Source organism: Lycorma delicatula, chromosome 4 (assembly GCF_047948215.1).
Source record: "Lycorma delicatula isolate Av1 chromosome 4, ASM4794821v1, whole genome shotgun sequence".
In the NCBI taxonomy this organism is placed as follows: Eukaryota; Metazoa; Arthropoda; class Insecta; order Hemiptera; family Fulgoridae; genus Lycorma; species Lycorma delicatula.
The window spans coordinates 33,172,221-33,194,057 of NC_134458.1; the positions used below are offsets into that span (position 1 = coordinate 33,172,221).

Consider the following 21,837-nt stretch of genomic DNA (forward strand, 5'->3'; position numbering starts at 1 on the left):
TTACGTATGACAGATAAGAAATAATTCTGAATACGCAAGTTGAAGAAATGACATCAGGGCCGACAAAGAGAAATAGACTTCTAGGAACTATTGACAATATTGAAATTGGTTGAGAATAAAAAACACTAAGCCTAATATATACATTAAGATTAAACAGCAATGAAATAATGCGTGATAGAAATAAGCTAACACCATAACCTTGAATTCATTGGAATAAAACGACTTTACGCAAACAGCGTAAACATACATCATCTTTGACCAACTCTCTTATTTGAGGACCAACAAATATTCCTTCTTTAATTTTTCCTTCACTTACATTTGGAAATTTCTGCCTGATGTACAAAATCTGGGACCATCCTTCTTCATTGCTTTTACAAAATTTTTCATTAGTCTAGCTTGATATGGAGAGGGGATAAAAGTATTTTTTTGGGTTCAACTAAGGGCTCATGAATAATATACTTCCTATTTGGAGTTAAGTTGTCTCGTTTCTTCCACTCTTTGGTAACACAATGTTTGTCCCTAGCTCGGCTGTCCCATTTGCAAAGAAAACACATGTACTTAGTATAGCCTACATGCCTAACAAAATAACTATAACTTTCAAATCAGCACATATGTTCCAGCTATGTTTTTTTATAATTTACTAGCTGCTCGGCCCGGCTTCCCCGGACCTCCCAGCCAGGCCTCGCTTCGCTCGGCGCTTTGGTTTTCCAGGTTTCCAAAGTTCTTTTTCCAACTGGAAAATTTTTGACATTATCAACTTTACTCCAAGTTAAGAGCTAAATGTTTTTAGAAAAAACTTCATGCAATTTAGATACGTTATCTGATAACAGAAAATCCATTTTTTTTTAATTTATCGAAATGGGGGCTGTGCCCCCAAACCCTCCTCAAAAAATAACTCCCATATAACAACTTTTCTTAGTTACGGTAAAAGAAAAGAGCTAAAACATATTAAAAAGGTAGAAATCAACATTAAAAAACTTTTAAAAGGTTGTAAAGCCACACGTGTATTAATAAAATCGCCCATTACTCTAATTGATAGAAAAGCTAAAATATCCGGAAAAACAAAGTATTGGAGATAAATTTAAGAAGACCTGAAATGAGACCTTGAGTAGAGAAAATGTCTTAATTTGCATAATTGTGTAGAAATAGAATACTGCATAAAACTATTTATTAAACTTTTCAAGCATACGGACAAATAAAGGCAAAAATGTCAAAATTGTAAAAAATTAACTTGTACAGGTATAACTCGATTACACCAAATCACATGAAAAAATAGATAGCCTACATTAAAAATAATTTCATACGACTCGGCCATTGTAAAACCTAATTTCTCTGCCACCTCTGATTTAAATCTCCTACCAGCAATATAAAGAATCTACAAAAAAGTACTTTGCTATTATCACAATCGTTAAGTGTTGTCAAAATTGGAACTCGAATCCGCATCGAATTGAAAAAACAAACTAAAATCACATGAAATTTAACTTTTAAAGCATGCGAACAAATGAATCCAATGTTGTCAAAATGGAAAAAAGTAACTTTAACGCTGATAACTCGCAACCATTATGTCAGAGGTCCAAAAAAATTAGCCTATGTTCATCGCAGGGCTTCAAAGTGTAGGTGTGCAAAATTTTAGACAAATCTGTCTGGTAGATCTCGAGTTAAGTTGGAACAGACAGACAAACAAACATTGATTTTTATATATATAGATTATTTCAAGAACGTCTTTCATCACATCGTATATCTCTTTCAAATTAATATCATAAGCGATTGGTATCAAAGCATATTTGTTACCGTTGTATAGTAGAACCACTTTTAAACTATACTTGGATGAATCTATGAAAAGGCGCCAGTCCTCAGGTTTATGAACTTGTCCTAAGTCCAGCATAAGCTCATCAATATTTGTGCAATAAACCAAATTATTTTCATCAATAAAGTACTGAAAAAGTTCTTTTGGTCGGCTTCAAAAGCCCAAAATTTTTGTATTTTTTTTAAGTAAATTCAAATTCAGCTTGATTTTTTGATAAATTTAAATCTTTAACCAAGTCATTTAATTCACCTTATGATATAAGATGCGGCTTATTGGAAGATAATTCAAAATCAATATCATTGTTGTCTTCTTCAGTACTGCCTAATCCTTCAAAACATACATTCACAAGTGGCTGAGGAACTGGAATAATTTCACTATGAGGTGCAGGCCTGATTGCAGATTGCAATGAAGGATATTTTACAGTATGTTTAGATTTTTTAGAAATTCCAGATACACTTGTTAAACAAATGTAACAATTGGTTACATGATCTTTTGGTTCACACCAAACCATAAGTACACCAAATGGTAAAGCCTTCCGTGTACTTTTCAGCCATCCTCTTAAATATACAGAACAATTAGTGTGTACTCTATGAAGAGTCCACATGTTATCTGGATCACCAATTTTACACTGAAAGTACAAATAATATGCTTTTTTAATTAAAGATGTAATGTTTTTTCTATTTGATTTTACAGTAAACTCACCACATACATAACAAAAGGCATCCACATCATTTAAACAATTTTACATCCACTGTTAACAAACTTAAGACAGCAATAAGACTGAACAAAATTAATTCATTCCTAAATCCAGTGCTTAATACGAATAACACAGCTATGTTTTCAGCTACGTGTTTTGAGCTGAACAGACATGATTAATGTTGTCTATGAAGGCTCACTCTTCACTATTAGATATGATGTCATAATATGTGAACATTATGGATAAATTGTTCTGCTTTTATGTTATCATCTATGATAAGATTAAGCGATAAGTAAATATAATAATAATTGCAAACATTAATAAAATAAATTTAGTTGACCCCCCACCACCACCACCACAGTAATTACACCATGAACATCCACAAAGTGTCAGTTAGAATTCTTATGAAAAAAGAATATTATAAATATTTTTTAAAAAAGAAAAAGAGCTTATAGGCAAATAAAAGAGTTATTTCTGTAAGATTTGCAAAATTTCAAATTTGCCTCACAAATTGTTTTTTCTCTAATTTCATTTTTACTTTTCCACCTATTTCTCTAGCAGAGCGTAGCTATAGAAGGTAAAGTATGGTAATCGGTACCATTTGGGCATACACGGTTTTCTCTGGATCTTTATGTTTTGGCACCTAGGGAACCCAAAAAACCAAATGGAAATTTTCCAGATGTTCATATGTATGTGTTCAGGTATTGGCCTCTAAATCTCCAGAACTACTTGGACTGATTTTTACTAAACTTGGTCAGATTACTTCTATATATGGGGCATTGATGTCAGTAAATTTTCAACTTAAATGGTCAAGGGGATGAGGCTGAACAAGAAGGTCATCCTCAGTATTTTGAGGTTTCGCCTAATTAATATCTTATTTTTCTTAGGTATATTTGTTAATTAAAAAATAATATTTAAAAAAAGAAATTTTGCCAAGTCACACCTCCACCCCAAAAAATACTCTAAATAATCTAGTGACTAAGTGGAGTGTATCATTAGTACCCCCTCTCACCACAAGGGGCACTTGTCTAGCACTAACATACAGTTGCTGTAGTTGTCTTCTTTCTTTTTCTGTTTATTATTCTTCAGCACTAGCTGTGTTGAAACATCACGGGTGAGCAGTAGAATTAAATAAATGAATAATATCTAAAGTGGCCACTAGTACCACCATACGTGTGCAAATGAAATACAGTAGGCGTGCGCGCTTTAGTTAGAATTATTGAATTAAATAAACAAAAAATATTATATTTAAATAAAGTGATAAATATTTTTAATTAAGTTGTGTATCAGAAAAAGGCTGCGTGGCGGGAAAGTTCTACAACTGTCTTGTCAGCTTTTTTGAATTGATAAATTTAGTAAGCAATCAACTTTTTGTATAAAAATTCATCACAATATTTGGCTATTAACCTAAGCATGTTTATGGTGATGTAACTTTCACTATTTTCTTAAGCTTATATGTAATGGTACTATTAATAATAAAAATGGACATTTAACCCAAAAAAATCATTTTTATTCTTTGGCTGAACCTGCCTATAAATTAAGGTTCCTAAAATTTCCACCCCTGAGATTAAAAATCTCTTTCAAACAATGGTTCAACAGGTTTAACATTCATTATATACAGTGTGTTTCTTTAGAATACAAAATGATTTTTAAATACAAAACGATAATTTTCTATAAATTAGGTGAAAAACTAATTATTCTCCCATGAGTTTATCAAGACTTGACTGTACATTGAATTAAACTGGAAAAGGGAAGCTGCCCTGAAAACCATTTAAGAATAAAATAAATAGAATAATGTTAATGAATAAATAATAACAATGGTTAATTTAATAGATAAACAGTACTTATAAAGCGGTACAAAAAAAGGACTTTTTGCAATATTTGTAAAATAAAAATAAATAACTGAAATTGTTTTAGGTAATCCAATTGAAAGTGTAATGTTAGCTTAAAATTAAAGCTAAAATTAATGTTAGCTTAAAAAACCTTTTTTTCTTAATTTTTACTTATTGAAACTTTAATAATCTACCTCAAAGTACTCTCCATGTGACTGAATGCATTTGTTCCAATGATTTCCCTATTGCTGGAAACTGTTTTGGAATTCCCGAAGAGGAACATTGTCTAAGACCTACAGCAATTTATCTTCAACCTTCTCCCCTTCTCCATGGTACAAAAGTTCTTTCCTTTAAGTTCTTTGTTTATGTACAGGAACAAGAAAAAGTTGCACAGTGCAAGATCAGGCAAGTAGGAAGGTAAGGGGTAATGTCCTCCTGTTTGACAAAACAACAGAACTGTTTGATTCAGTGAGCAGTATGGGTGGGGGTATTGTCATTGTGTGGAAACCAATCATTAGCATTCTAAATCATCAAGTGTTTTCATCACACACTCTCACACAATCTTCTCAACACATCCAGGTAGAAAGGTTTAGTCACCATATGTTCAGTAGGAACAAATTGCCTGTGGACAATCCTTTTCACATTAAAAAAAATCATCATTGCCTTCATATTTGATTGAACCTCCTATCCTTTTTTGTTCTCGGTGAATTTGGTAATTTTCACCTAATTTATTGTTATTTCATTTCTGAGTCATAACCTAGCATCAATTTCAATTACCTGTCACAACTTTTGAAAGAAAGTGTGAATCATTTCAAATTCCCTCCTTCAAATCATGAAACAAATTAATGTGACTGGTTTTCTGATATGTGAGCAATCGAGGCTCAAGTTTTGGAGCTGTGCGTTTCACATTCAAATCATCTGTTAGAATTCACTGGCAAGAACTGCAAGGCACACAAGTCAATTCTGAAATTTCTTCAGTCTGATGACAGTCTTTATAAATTCCATTGCACAGTTTTTAAAGCTTTTCATAATTTCTAATTGTGAAAATTAGGCAAGATCTTGGTCATCCTTCAAGTGATATATCTCCTCGTTTGAAGTACCAAACCTCTCATAGAACTGTGTTTTATTTAAAACTTCTGTTTTAAAAGCATTGCAACAGTTTCAGCAGCTATTTTCTGTAAGAGAAAATAAAATTTAACATTGACTCTCTTCTCTTTATGATCATCCATCACAAAAATTGCAACATGTTTAAGAAAATGACATGAGTCACCTTATGAAAATATGGAGCAATGTCACTTTTGTCAATATTGACTGCACAGAATAATGTAAGCATGGTACACTTAGTGGTGGAATCGGCAGCTGTCTCTAGGTTGCATGCCACATACATATTCCTGTTATTTTTGCGTACTCCCTCATATAAGATGGAAGTATGTGTTAGGTTGTGGTGAGTGGTCCGAGTTGAAGGTTTCAGTCATTTGATTTGAAATACTACAATTATAAAAATGAACTTGCTAATCGTGGGATAATATATTTTATATATATATATACACACACACACACACACACACGAGGTGTGTTCAAAAATAATGAGAATTTTTGTTTTTTTGGAAGAATTTTATTTGACTATATTAATGTTATAAAATAGTTCCGATTAGATGTTATACACGTATGTCAGCGCTTTTTCCAATTTCCGAAACAGTTCTGGAACTTGATCTTTGGAATAATGTTTTGTTATTTCAGCGATTCGCTTTTAATCTCATCTATGCTTGTAAAACGACAGCCCTTTAAGGTTCTCTTTATTTTTAGGAATAGAAAAAAGTCACACAGGGCCATTTCTGGCGAATATGGCAGCTGGGGTATCATTACAGTATTGTTTTTGGCTAAAAACAGACAAACAAGCAATGAAGTGTGAGTAGGTGCATTATTGTGGTGCAAAAGCCATGAATTGTTTCGCCACAAATCTGTGTGTTTTTTCAGATTGTTTCACACAAACAGCGTTCAACTTGTAGGTAATACTCCTTATTGATCATCTGAACTTGTGGCAAGAACTCATGATGCACTATGCCGTTAAAATCGAAGAACACGATGAGCATAACCTTCACATTCGACCGTACTTGTCAAGCTTTTTTTGGTCTTGGTGATCCAGAATGCCTCCACTGGGCTGATTGAGCTTTAGTTTCAACATCATATCCGTAAACCCATGTTTCATCACCTGTTATGACACGTATCAGTAGTTCTGCATTGTTGTTTACTTTAATTAGTGACTCCTGAACAACTTCCATTTGCCGGTGTTTTTGTTCAAAATTCAACAATTTTGCAACAAATTTTGCTGTCACACATTTCATACCCAAAACATCCAAAAAAAATTCACTGCATGAGCCAATTGATATTCCAACATCATCAGCGACTTCTCTGATTGTGATTCGGCGATCATTTCTTTCATTTTCCACGTTTTCATCGGTTGATGTGCTGGGGCATCTGGGGCGCTCGTCATCTTCGTCTTCACGACGTTCTTGGGAACGCTTATACCACTCGTAAACTCTTGCTTTACTCATAGCAGACTCACCAAAAGTAATATTTAACATTTTTAAAACATTGCTACTCTTTATTCCATTCTTATAGCAAAATTTAATACAAATTCTGTGATCCATTATTTATACAGATAAAAAATTGCTGATTGTACCAAAAACATGTGTTATGCTTTTGACTGCTGACAATAGACTATTCAATATGGCTAAAAATGTTAACAGATACTAAAACAGATACTTTTCAGACATGTTTACCAATATAACAATCAAAAAATCCTAGGAATCAGACTAATATAACCCACTAAATTTCAAACTTCTCGTTACTTTTTGAACACACCTCATATATATTATTATTATCTTTTATGACTGCATAGAATCACTTTACATCAGTCCATTATCCAAGTCCCTTTGACGGGGCTGTTTGGGCTTCCAGTACTTCTACATACATTCCGATCTTTGTGCCCTTTCTAGTGTTGAAAATGTTCATGTTATGAGTTTTTTCTTGTGACTGTGAAATGAGTGTTTTTGTTCTTGATTTTCTTGTTTAATTTTATGTTATTTGTGGCAACTTCTGGTGTAAGGCCAATTTTTTTTCAGATATTCTCTTATTTCTCTGATCCATCTGCATCCTGTCTTTGTGCTTTTCAAGTTGAGATTGTACTGTACCAGCTGCTTCAGAAGCCTTGAATTTGAATCCTCATGATATGTCCAGAGAATCCTAGTCTCCTTTTGCGCATGGTACCAGTGATGGGTTCAAACTCTTTGTCCACGACTTTATTGGGCACAGTCCACCACTGCCCGTCTTTCTGATGCAGGTTTTCCAATTCTTCTTTCAATTTTCTAGAATCTGTCTGTCTGATTGTGTGTTCAGGTGGAAGAGTGTTTCTGCTGTATAAGTGGCTTCTGGTTTTATAACTGTGTTGTAATGTTTTATTTTTGCATTTATTGATAGGTATTTTTTATTGTAAGTGTACCAGGTTAATTTTTGAGCTTTAGCCATTTTGTTTCTTTTTATTTGGATTGAGGTTTTTTTCATTTAGATCGTTTGTTATTATTTCTCCAAGGTATTTAAATTAACCCACCATGTTGGTCTAGTGGTGAATGCATCTTCTGAAATCAGTTGATTTGGAAGTTGAGAGTTTCAGCATTCAAGTCCTAGTAAAGTCAGTTATTTTTACACGAATTTGAATACTAGATCGTGGATACCGGTGTTGGTGGTTGGGTTTCAATTAACCACACATCTCAGGAATGGTTGAACTGAGACTGTACAAGACTACACTTCATTTACACTCTTACATATCATCCTCATTCATCCCTGAAGTATTATCTGAAAGGTAATTACCGGTGGCTAAACAGGAAAAAGAAAAAAGGTATTTAAATTGGGTTACTATTTTGATTATATTATTGCTTATGTTTACCTCTTTTAATCATGTTGGTTTTTGGGTATAATTTCTGTCTTTTCAAATGATTGAGTTTGTTTTGATTTTTCGGCCTATTTTTACTTTTTGGGGCATTTTTAAATTCCCTCGTTACCATTTCTAGAGCACAGTTGAATAATAGTGGTGAGAGCCCATTGCTTTGGTGCAGTCCTATTTTGATTTCAAATAGTTCCAAGAACTTGCTTCTGAATTTTACCTTCGACTTAGTGTTTGTGAGGGGTAGTTTTATCATGCTTGTTAATTTGATATATAGACCAAGGTGTCTTAGAATTTCTAGTAGGGATTTTCTGTGGATGCAGTCATAAACCTTCTGGAAATCTAATCCTTTTGTTTCATTTCCTGTTGTAATCCATTATTAGCTTGACACTCATGATCTGTTCTGGATATTTCCTCCAGGGTCTGAAACCTCCCTGGTATTCTCCTAGTTCTTTCTCAAATTGTGAAGTGATCCTGTTGAGGGTGATTCTTGAAATAATTTTTTATGTTGTGTCTAGGAGTGAGATTCCCCTGTGACACAAGCCTGTCATGGTTGTGTTTTAAGTTTTTGATAATTGATTTAGTGCTGAATCCAAAAATAACCTTCATTTTTTCCTTCACATCAGGATTTCTTGAAAATTGCAAATTTCAAAATTGTAAATGTTGAAAAATTACGAAAATGTGATACAATAAAATAGATATAAAACATTTTTTTTTTATAATAATAAATTGATGTAATATATTCACGTTTTTGGCTTATACTATGCATTCTTATAGCTAAACAGTTGATTGGTTTAAAGAGGAAGGCAGTGGGGTCTCATTGACCCCTTAATTTCTAATGAAAATTGCCACAAAATAAGCCTAATTTCTATTATAGTGCATATTTTAATTTATTTATTTTTATTTATTTAATTAATTTTTATGCTGTATGTCATGCCTTTGGAAATTACTTCCCCTATTCACCGCCCTTAATGACAAAGTATGTAAAATACTTAAAATTTTATTCCATGTGTCGAAGTTTATTTGGACGGCTTATACTCTGCTTTGCACTTTTCCTTCTATGTTTTTTATAGGGTTCATCTCTGTGTAACATCCAGCAATAGTCTGCCATCATCGTAGTAGTCCATTTTTCTTGACACCTCCTTTCCATTTCTTTCATGTCCTGATGAAATCTCTCGCCCATCTCTTCGCTAACGGCACCCAGATTTTCAAGAAATTAGTCCACATGTGAATTTAGGAAGTGATGAGCCTTCAAGCTCATGGAACAGCTTAAATTTCTGTACTTCTGCAACATGTTTTCAATGAGTGATTTAAAGTTTGGATCCTTGTTATTACCCAGAAACTTGGTTATTATGTCTTTAAAGGCTCCCCAGGCTTCTTTTTCTGCAACTTACATTTTTTTCTTAAAATTACCTTCTTTGAGAAAACGACAACCTTTTTTAGTTTGGCGGTTGATAAGACTGGAAATTTGTCGCAGATGTATTTAAAACATTTACCTTCTTTTGGTAAGGCTGTGACAATTGCTCCATCAAGCCTAACTTAATATGCAGAGGTGGAAGGAGAACTTTATTTGGATCTATGAGAGCTTTTCAGAGCACAATTTTGGTTCCAGGTTCTAATGAATCTCTTTTTGGCCAATCTTTCCTTATCCAATGATTTTCTCTGTCTCTGCCATCCTAGGAGCATTGATATTATTTTGAGATTGATGCATGAAATCCACTTATGATTGTCATATTCAATTTTATTGAGAATGAATTCAAAATTATCATAAAACTCTTTTAAATAGATAGAATGATGGGTATTGACGGATATGTATTTCCATTGTGAAGGACAACTTTGAGACTTCTTTTTGATGAATCTATGAACAATCTCCAATCAGTACTTTCATACGGGATGTTAAGTCAAAACTCCATGTACATCTGTGCAACAGACTAATTCTCCTTCTTCTGAAAAATATGGAAGAAAATCCTTTTCTCTGTATCTGAACCAGGAAAATGAAGTGCCAGCTGTTAGCAGGTTCCTCTCTTTAAGCCTTGAACCAAGCAGTTCTGAATTTTCTTTAAGTTTTGAATCAAATCGTTTAGTTCAGACTGAATAAAGCACTGGTGCACAGCTATCTCTATATAAAAACGTATATTTATTTTACAGTATCACATTTTCACAATTTTTCAACTTTTTACAAATTTTGAAATTTGCAAAAGAAATGAAATATTTCAACACTAAAAAATACATAGGAATCAATTATCGTAAGTTAAAAAACATTCCACAACCCAAATTTTGCAGGCTTTTGTAATTGTTAGGGTCTGTTTTGTCCCCTTTTTTGTATAGCGGATGGATAAGGGCTTTTGTCTGGTGTTCTGGTAGTTTATCTTTGATCCAGATGTTGAGAAGCTGTTGGATGAAGAGCAATTTTTGCTGATCTTCCTGCATGTTTCCAGATCTTTACAAAAGTCTGATCTTCTCCTGTTGCTTTATAATTCTTCATCTCACCCAGTACTTCATAGACTTCTTTTAGTATGGGAAGGTTTGATTTTTCTGGTGGTGTTATTGGGGTGTTGGTGTTGAAGTTTAGGAGTTCTGTCAGTTCTTTGCAATTTAGGAGTTTGTTGAAATATTAACTAGGATTTCTGCATTGTCTTTATTGTTATGGGTCAGTTTACTATTTTCATTTTTTATTAGTAGTGTTGGAGGTTCATATTTTTGGAGCTTAATTTTGAAGGTTTTGACTATGTTTTATTGAATTCTTCTTCTATTGACTTCAATATGTCTTTATGGTGTTGTCTTTTTATTCTCCTTAGGGTTCAGGTAGTTTCTTTTCTTTGTTTTACTAGATTTTGGAAGGATGCTTCTGATTTTTGGAATTGGTGAAATAGCCAAGTTTGATGTCTTTTCTCCAGTGTTTTATCACATTTGCTGTTTCACCAATGATGATTTTTACAGGATTTTATTGAAGCTAATTCTTCTGCAATTTGTTTAAGGTTGTTGATTAGATCTTCGAGTTTATCCACGACTGTTATTTTTTCAGTTGCTCTTTGGTAATTTTCATTCTTGATTAGTTGGGTAGAATTCATTTCTCTCTAGTTTTAGGGGCTTGGTTTTGTTGCTTTCTTTGGGAATTAAATAGTTTTAATTTTGATTACATAGTGGTCTGAGCTTGTGTCTATTCCTCAGACTTTACATTGTAGATCTCCTTGGTGTTTGTCCATGAAGACATGGTCTAGTTTCCATTCTCCTTTAGTGTAGTCGGGTGTTTCCAGGTTTTGAGTTTTTGAAGTTTCTTCTTGAAGTATGTGGATTTCAAAATTGGGTTATGGTTTCTACAGAGATTGATAAGCCTCTATCAGTTTTTGAGAGATTTTTATTATTAGTGGATGCATGGGCATTTATTATAGTGTACCTTTTATTAGATACTTTTAGAGTGAATTTTGAGATTCTTGGGGGATTGTGACTTGAATTCTTGTATGGAGTTTATTATTTTGAGGCTGACTAAAAAGCCTGTTCTAAACTGTGGGACGTTTTTCATCACTCTCTTCCAAGGTATACCTTTGCACAGTCTATATTCTTGAGATTGCATGGTGTCCTGGTCGGTGTTTCTTATTCCCTGCAGACCTATGATGAGAATTTTGTGTTAGTCCATTAGGCCAGTTATTATTTTTAGTTTACCAATCTGTATGAGTGAGTTTACATTGTGTGTGGAAATGAAGGTAATTTGCTTTGATTTGATTTTGGACTTTGTATTTTTCTTGTTTGTGTGTGTTGTATTGGGGCATTCCAGTGCTTCCAATCGCTGTTATGTGCTATCTAAGTGCTAGCCCACTGAATCCGAATGCTCCCTTCTCTGAGCTCTGTTGTTGCTTGGTTCAGCTGGTGTAGTGTTCCTTAAAAGACCTTTCATGATTGACTGTCAAGGGGTCACCTGTGGTGGGACTAGATCCCTAGTTACAACTCTAGATGTGATCTAGTGAGGTGTGATTTGTGATAAATGAAGCTGTGAAGTTTTTTTAGATTCAGTACATTGTACAGAATTCTTCTATTTCTTTTGGATATATCCAGGCGCACCTCGTGGTGCTCAGCCTAATTTTTGTTAAAAATGATATTTTGAAGAAAAGTTACAGTCTGATCCTAAACATTACACCCATATACATATATATAATCTTTTCTTTTGAACATATTAGCAATTTTACTAAGTATAGCTCAGTTTGTAAAGATAACTTATAAATATGGTTTTTATGAATTTTTTCTTGGTAAAGATACATAATTTTTCCTTAGGTATTTTTGCTTAAAATGGATGTAGTTGCAGATGACTTTTTTCAGTAACTGATTATAAGTTGTGGTTGTAAATCTTTGTAGTAGTTTTTAATTATTCTCTTAAAAGATAAAATGTTAGCTCTGCTAAAAAATAAACTGCTAAATTTCCTTGACCAGTTTTCTTGAACTTGGTAGGAGGTAATTTTTGAGGAATAAGAAAAGCTGGATTTTCTTATTGCAATTAGTGCATAGATAGAAATTCTTGCATATATCAGATGTAAATCCAAGATATTTAGTGTTTTATGACAGTTTGAAAATGAGAAAAATTCTTTCCTCCAAGTACTTCATTTGGTACCCTCTTCATAGATTTTTTAATGAAAATAATTTATTTTTATTTAATGATCTGTAAACTTAATATTATCATATAAAATTAACTACATATAGGTAAAGTGGTAACATTTATGTTTAATTTTTTTAACTGTATGTTATGAAACATCTATTTTCTGAGATCAAGTTTGTGAGAGCTTTTCCAAAAAGTTATCCTCTAAGTATTCTAGTTCTGATTTAATACATCTCATATTGTATTGATAATTTAGTTCAGAGGAGCACGCCCTCTTAGGTTTCCTCAGTATAATGACATAAGCGCATATGGATGACAGTTGACCCCCCCCCTCTCATTGTACTTGTCCATAATGTTTTGCTGACTAAGCCGTCTGAGTTGTTTAATTACGTATATTAAACATATGTAGAATTTTTTATCAGGTGTTTGTAAAATCATGTACTTTATTGCTGTCTTAATGAATAACATGTTTTAAATTTTTTACCTTTGTTAAAAAATTTTTTTTGACATTTTAACGAGAGTAAGCTCCTGCTGTCTCTTATTTTTGTTTTACTTTTTTATTCTTGAATGCACTGTAACAAAATGTTAGGCAAACAAATTGTAAAATTAAATATACAAAGTAAGAGTATTCTGTGCATGATTTGGAATTGCACCTATCTGAAGATATTTTTATTATCTGTAAACATTTACATTAAAAATCGGTGATTGAAACTAGAATAATTAAGCAAATTTTATTATTTTGTTTGTTTTTAGAACATATTGGTTTAGAAAATAAAATTTTATAAAAATATTTTTCTGTTTTTTTTTTTTTTTTTGTACTTTTTCAGTACCTTTAAATAAGTTGTATTTCATTTATATTTTATGCATTTGTAGTCGTTGACTTTACCTAACTTTTTTTTTACGATATTAGTGTCTAAGGCACATGTATTCTTACTGAAATCTTTATTACCTTATCTGCTCGACTAATATTCTTATTTAATCACTCAATTAAAATGTGTTTCAGTGTTGTATTACATTGTTTGAAATCATTTTATTCTTTGTTTTCCATATTCATTTATTATGACCACTTTTCTGTCATTATCTCATATATAAATGAAATCTTACAACTGAACTGAAGGTACACTTACTTACTTACTTACTTACTTCACTATCAGTTTTAGATACCTCTACATATTATGTTGGGTTTTAATTTATAATGACATATAACTTTTTATTTATTTTTTATTTTTTACTCTATATATTCTTGTTATTGTTTAACAGGGTTAAACAGATCTGCCTTTGATAACAAGACTGTGAGCTTTGAAGAGCATATTAAATGTGAGCATAACATGTGGCATTATCTTTACTTTATTGTATTAGTTAAAGTTAAAGATCCAACAGAATTTACTGGACCTGAAAGTTATGTCTATGCAATGGTGAAGGTAAGGAAATTTGAGTATTTTTAAATTAAATTATTTGTTTAATTAAATACTTTTTTTAAAGTGTTCTTCATTGTACATCTATTTACTTTTAAAAAACTGGAATTATAACATAAAAATGTCTCTGATATCTATTTGTAGTTAAACTTTGTGTGATCAGTAATGTGCAGTAATCTTCATTAATATAGAGTAATCAGGGCCTCATGCAAAAACTTATCTATGTTGTTAAGAGGCTATTGGCATTAATAATTAATACTATACAAGAGCTATTAACACTGCATTAATAGCTCGTAACGTTAAGGAAAATTGTTACTTTTCATTACTGTTCATTTACTATTTTGTAAATAAATTTTGAACTACTATGATTATTATTCGTACATAAATGTCATCAACATGTAATGAAACCGCACCTTACATCATTTAAATATATGTTGATCTCTGGGAATTTATCTATTTTAAGCTGTTTCCATTTGCTTATACTTCATACTTTTCAATTTCCAGGATGTTACTTCATGAAGACGTTCAGGTTTTGTAAAACTGTAAATTTTAGGGTACAGTCAGGATCCTGGTGAAATATACATATAAAAGGTGATATATACCTCAGCAGATTGATCATCCCTTCTTACTGTGATTGCTTTCCTTATACTTTATCCCTTCTTTTCTGTTATTGTTGTTTTTGTAGGGTAGGTCTGACTATGCTAGTTAATTTATGCTTGAAGATGCCAGGATGTTGATAGAGCCATCATATCCTTGCTACTCTCTGATTGTAGGCCTGCCTATGAACCGACTTGGAGCGATCATTTTCCAACTGAAAATGATCAACTTTACTATAAGCCAGTGTTTATTGAGTAAAGCCAGGTCAGCTTAATATTCTTACACGGATTTGAATACTAGATTGTGGATACCAGTGTTTTTTTGGTGGTTGGATTTCAATTAACCACATATCTCAGGAATGGTTGAACTGATACTGTACAAGACTACACTTCATTTACACTCATATATACCATCCTTATTCATCCTCTGAAGTATTATCTGAACGGTAATTACCGGAGGCTAAACAGGAAAAAGAAAGGTCAAAGGTTTTTCTATTACTAGAAAAAGTTGAATATTATTGGAACACAAGAAAGTCCAGATTCACTCAGTAGGTACCTTTAGTAAAGTTTTTATGCAACATCTGGATAGAAAGTTGAGTTCCTGAATGAGCTTACCATTCAGACAGACAATAAGGGATTCCTGTGGTACATACAGAGAGACGATGTGAGCCTCTCAAGAAATCAGATTACTGCACTGTACCATCTTGTCAAGGAGCTGTATAGTTCATATAAACGGCAATATATGTTAAATTGATAAATAAATATATTCATTTATTAAGACAGCGTATGGAAATACATGGTTAGAATTTTTTTTTTAAGGTAGTCTCTTTCTTTATATTTTTCCTGAGAAAAAAGCTTTATTAAATAATACTGTTTAGAATTTCTGGAAGAAAGAAGGAAATATTTTTTACATGAAAAGATATTAGTAGTCAGTTTTCTTGTTGGAGAAGAGAATGCAAATTTAAAACATAAAATAAACCAATTTAAGTAGAATGTAAAAGCAATTACTTATATATGAAAGCCATGCCTGCTATTTTGTGACATTTTTAAATAAAACTTTTCAAAAATGATTTTATGATTTTCACAAAATTGTTTTTCAAAAATAGTTCTTTATTTTTTATGAAACTACTGTTTTAAATTAAATTTAAAAAAAAAAAAAAACAGTTTTTATGATTTTATTAAAAATTTAATTTCTTTATTTTCAAGTAAAATGATACATGTTTGAGCATACTTTTATCACTTGCCTGCAATTTTCACAAATATACTGGAAAAGAAAAAATAATTTAATTCAAAATCAAGTATTCATTTTATTTATTTGAGCGGCTGTTAATTTTTAAGAGGATGTATAGGTACTATGTAATTATTTATGCTCCTATGTATTAAGTAGAAAATTTTTCTCTTTTTAGGATCGTAATTTAGATTGGTTCCCAAGATTGCGAGCTATGTCACTTGCTGCTGATGAAGGAGAAGGTGAACAAATAGAGCTTCGAAGCCTGCAGGTACAGCTTGAGAACACTCAGACCCTTGTTACTACTCTTTCACAGCAGCTCTCTGAATTGAAAGATCAAGTAAGTTTTCAATCAGTCAGTAGTATTTTACTAGTGCTCGCATATTGGTTTTAGTGACTGGTTAGTGTCATTGCCATTCAGCTGTTATGGTAGCTGTTTTTTAATAGTGCAGCTGCTAGGGTGTAAATTGAGAGAAACTTTAAAGATTCTACCCGAGTTATGTTTTATTGTGATCATTCTAATTTAGAAATTTGTGTTGATACCATTTTTACAAATTAATCGATTTTCAAAAGTAGTTTCAAAACAGTTTTTACTGAGGTTTAGATTTTGTTATGCAGTAAAAAGTAATTAGCATTATGTTTTAAAAGAATCTTAACTAAAAGATAGATATTACAGCAGGTCTTATTAAAAATATTAAAATGACAACGTAAAATCAAACATTTTATTATTATTTGTTTTAACTCGTTTGAAAAACTCAGAAGTAATTGATTGTTTAGTGTATTTTTAGAAAAATTTTGGTCATTGGGAATCCAGATCTGGTGTCTCAACATTTTATGAGATTCTACTGTACCAAATTATTGTAGTTTAATAGCAGGATAGTATACTGTTAAAAATTATCTAAGTTCTTTTTTTTTATTACAGATGACAGAACAGAGGAAGCAAAAGCAAAGAATTGGATTATTGAGCTCAACATCAGCTTATTTGCACAATGTTGTTTGAACGAATACATAATTTTAATTATCATTCTATTCACTTATAACAAGTATAGTTAATATATATTAATACTAATTCATAGTAAAATTATTACCTAAGATTATGACAGTCAACTGTTCTAGTTATTTTAATAATTTTGAATTTCACTATTTTAATGTTTTATAAATTGATTAATTTTATTAATAATAGCTAGAATATAATTTATATAAGGTTGTGTGTAGATTATTGAATGTCGGATTTGGGGAATTTTACCTCTTATTTAGTTATTGATGTACAAAACAAATTATGAACTTTTTTTGTGTATTGATAAAAAGTAAATCACATTTTGAAGTATAGGATTATTAATGCATTCATCTTTGTTAGATTATTCTATGTATAATTTACTGCCGAATAAATTAACTGGAATGTGTATGCTAATTCATACAATTAACTAACACATGCACTCGGCTCAATAAAAGTTTTTATACATATTTTTGTAAAGCGATTAGAAAATTTAAGTATTATTTTATTGTTATGTACGTTAATGAAGTGTAATATGATTTTGTGAAATTTATTTTTCTAAACTCATGTTATCAGGATTAAATATTAGTATTTATATGGATATAGATATGTGAACCTCGTTAGGTTATTGTTGTTAGTTGTTTATAAGTTCAACTATAATATGAATAATTATTTTAAATACCTATTTTGTTTTCATTTATACACTTGTTTTAATTTACACATAATCAAAAACACTGAACAATAAAGTGAACATTTATTATTAAGTTTTCACTATTATTTTACCTTATTGATAATATAATTGTATATAGAAAACTAAAATGTCTAAAATGTTATATAGAATATTAAAATATCTCCTTTAAAATAAAGTCAAGAGAAGTTATGATCAACACAATAAGATTACACAATTTTGTGGCACTGAAGAAATATGGGCGTAAAATTTTCATTATTCCAAGATAAATTTTAATATGTTTGGTATCAGTCGTATATTATATAATGATAACACCAATAAATTACTGTGTACAATAGTTAAAAAATCAACTAAAATATTTTAATGGTTTCCTATTATACCTTCATTCCTTGTAAATTAATTTATATACAACTAATGGCTAAACTCTCCAACTGTCTTATGCGATTTAATGGTATGTAGTCATGGCCCTTGGTAAAGATGCGAGTGCTCAGATCTATGGCAGCTCTATCTAGGGTAGCCCCTTGTAGTTTATGCACCATCACAGTCCAGCACAATATTACTGGGAGCATATACCGTTCCACTTTGCCCTGTCCCCCTAAAGCATCAAATTCAATATTAGTGGGCTTGATCCTCAATCCGATGCGGACAGCATTACTTCTAATCATACTGTCACCAAGCTCTACAAAGATTGTTTGTGGGAGCTTGCCGGGCTCAAGCTGGTCTCAGCAGAGGGTAGGCCCCTCAATTTTTCTGAGTATGAGTTAATTTTTGTTTTGGTTTGGTTCCATTGTGATTTTGTATTATACTAGCAAATACCCAATTTAAATTTTGAAAATTGGAAGATCAACTGTGAAGATATAACAACATTTTTGACTATCCGTGATCTGTTAGATTGAGAGTGTATCTGATGCATGCAAAAGTTAGCCTTCAACCTACAAACAAATACCCCGTTAGATTTTTAAAAATTGGATGATTGTTTGCAGAAATGTTATAAGAGCACCAAATTGCACCTTCCAACAACGCCCCAGGGACACCCTATTTGTTACCAGTTGATGATCGGTCTAGCCTCACATGAGGTGCTTACATCACTCTAGCCTCACACGCAGTCCCCACAGGAAGCCCATTAAACAGAAATTTTAAACATTTATTTCATATTCTATTTTATTTAATGTAAATTTAATTCTATTATTTTTTTTAATGTTATCCATTCTATTGATTTGAATCATTCACTTCAAACACAGCTAACACAATGGTAGAGGCTCACAGTTCATTAATTCAATTCATTAAAGTTTGTGTTTCAACTGGCAAATCTCCAATCTCCACTACTACATATATATATATATATATATATATATATATATATTTATAGAGCCTATGACACTCAGCAATGTAAGGATTCCAACACAGGGTCAGACATCTAAATCACAGGTGAAGGAAGAAGCCTCCCTGAAGATTGTGGTTACTGCAATTGGGTGATCCCTGAGCAACAGTATATAGTACCAGCTGATTCTTCCACGAAGGTGCTGCTACACAGCAACAAGTATGCAGGAGGATTTATCTATGAATAGTCCTCTTCAGGATCAACCAAGCATGGAGCACTCATCAATCCCCATTGGTAACAACTTACAGATGTGTCACTTGAATATTGAATTGATTTCATCTGCTAAGTGTCAATATCTCTCACACCTGATGCTGCAGAATGCTGTGGATGTTGTGACAATACAGGAGACTCACACCAAGGATGAGCAGATCTTTTCCAAAAGGGGAAGATTATAAGGATATGCTCTGGTCGGGGCCATAAATGATGAACAATATAGTATTGCAACATATATGAGGTCCCACCTCACCGATTACAAAGTAACTTCTCAAGACAGAACAGCGGATATATTTTGATTGTGGAGATTGCCGGCACCACTGTTTTAAATATTTATAAACCTCCACAAGTCAGTTGGCCAAATCCACCTGTAAGGTCCTTCAGTCACCCGGTTGTGTATGTTGGTGATTTTAACAGCCATAGCCATGCCTGGGGATATCAGGAAGAGAACAGCTATGGAGCTATTCTAAATGAATGGATGAATATGCACAATCTCCAGCTGTATAGTACACTAAAGATCCAGGAATGTTCTGATCTGGTAGATGGCTGAAGGATTATTCTCCTGATTTGTGCATCATATCTAAATCTGGATATAACAACATAACACAACGAAAGGTCATCGGGTCTTTCCCATGCAGCCAGCATAGGCCAGTCATAACTCATTATGGTAGTGGTAATTCATTATGGTCATAATTCATTAGTCACCTCCATCCCTCAAGCTTGATTGAATTTTCAGCTTGCGAACTGGGAACTGTTTCAGAGGGATCTTGATAATACCATTCAGTGGATTCCCCCAATTCCATCCAATTATGAGCAATTAAAGTTAATGCTAGGAAATGTATTCCACATGGGTTTTGGAAGGAGTACATCCTTGGATGGTCTCAAGAGTGTGATGAGTTATTTGCTGAGTATCAGGAATCTCACAGTGACACACAGCTGATGACCTCTAGAGAGCTCTCAATAAGAACAGGAGAGAAAAATGGCAATATAACAACGACAGAACTCAACTTTATTGTATTGCATTGTAGTTGGAAGGTCTGGGACCCTTATAAGGAAACTTGGTATAGATCCAAGATTGTCAAGTATAGTTACACATGTAAATGATGTTCAGACTAATGAAGATTTCAGAAACTAAAATAGACAAGGCGCACACACAAACCATGAAAAATGAATTGTACATAAAGAGGTCCCATCTGAAACCGAATCCAGACTACTCATGTGACTTCAGTATTGAGGAACTTGATATAGCCTTGAATATGCTGAAGGTAAATAAAGCTGTTGGCTTTGATGGTGTATATCAGGGGTTTCTTAAAGCCATCAAGCCTAAGACTAGATTGTGGCTCATTGAATTTTTCAATGAAATTCTGAGAACTGGAAAATAGCCGAAGCTTTTTAAACTGGCTAAGATAATTGCCATCCTGAAACCAGGCAAAGATGGAACTGATGCTTCTCACTACCGATCAGTATTGCTATGCAGCATGATCTATAAGCTACTTGAAAGGCTTAGTCTAAATTGCATTCAGGAGGCCATTGATCAAATCATCCCTGCTGAGCAGGGTGGCTTTAGGAAGCATCAAAGGAGGCTGGATTTCAGCAAGGTTTAAATCGGCTGCAGTTTTTGTGGATCTTACAGCAGCTTATGATACTGTGTGGAGGAAGGGATTGATTTCGAAGTTGAGATGATCCTATGTCGAAGGCTGGTGTTTCTAGTGAGCAACATGTTCTCTGACAGGCACTTTAAGGTGTCCCAGAATGAACAGGCTAGTAGATGGATTCCATCTACTAGCCTGTCCATTTGATGCTACTCCAAGACTAGATGACTCCATGACTAGATGCTATTCCAAGAAGTGTGCTTAGAATTGATTGAGATAGTCCATGAGTATGAAGGGACCATCCCAATTTTCCAGCACCGGATACAGTAGAGTTCAGCCTGTTATATGCCGAGATCAGTCTGTATACTGTGCCTAGATGATGCACATGTATGCAGGTCTGTTCCATGACATCGGGGTGGACCTCATCCCGCATATGTGATTCATCTGTGAACTAGAATAGCAGTTCTGCCACTGGTGGGGCTTCGGCGTGGCATTACCCTGTCGGTTCTGTAGGTGAAATAGTTCCGAAGGGTCAGTAATTTGTCCAGCTTGAGGTGTGTTTTTGCTAACAGTATCACATCAATTTGTAGGTCATCAGCCAGACGGCATAGCTTCGCCGTCTTGCCTGTTATGGAACGTGCGTTCCACTGCAGTAGTCGCATAGTTTGCCTAGCCATACCAGGTGAATAAGGTCATGAGGCATTCAGTCAAGGACTGGAGTAGGTCCCTAATAGATTTCGCCTGTAACAGGCGGGGCAATACAGCTAAAATTTCAAGCAGGACGTCCTTTATTGACATCCTCGACAGAAAGTCGTTTCCAGAGCTCTTCTTCAAGGTCGCGGCTTCCGGATATTTCCAATGGG

The 21,837-nt window shown here is 33.1% G+C and overlaps 1 protein-coding gene across 8 annotated transcripts in view; it reads left to right on the forward strand.

The window, feature by feature from the left end:
* Itpr (Inositol 1,4,5,-trisphosphate receptor) overlaps positions 1-18,134 on the forward strand; it is a 256,216-nt gene extending 238,082 nt beyond the window's left edge. For all 8 annotated transcript variants that reach the window (XM_075362620.1, XM_075362616.1, XM_075362622.1 and 5 more), the window contains 3 exons: positions 14,128-14,288; positions 16,285-16,446; positions 17,029-18,134. In XM_075362620.1, the coding sequence (XP_075218735.1) occupies positions 14,128-14,288; positions 16,285-16,446; positions 17,029-17,106 (401 nt within the window). In that variant the 3' untranslated portion in view covers positions 17,107-18,134. The remainder of the gene's footprint in view (positions 1-14,127; positions 14,289-16,284; positions 16,447-17,028) is intronic.
* Positions 18,135-21,837: the final 3,703 nt, after the last annotated feature.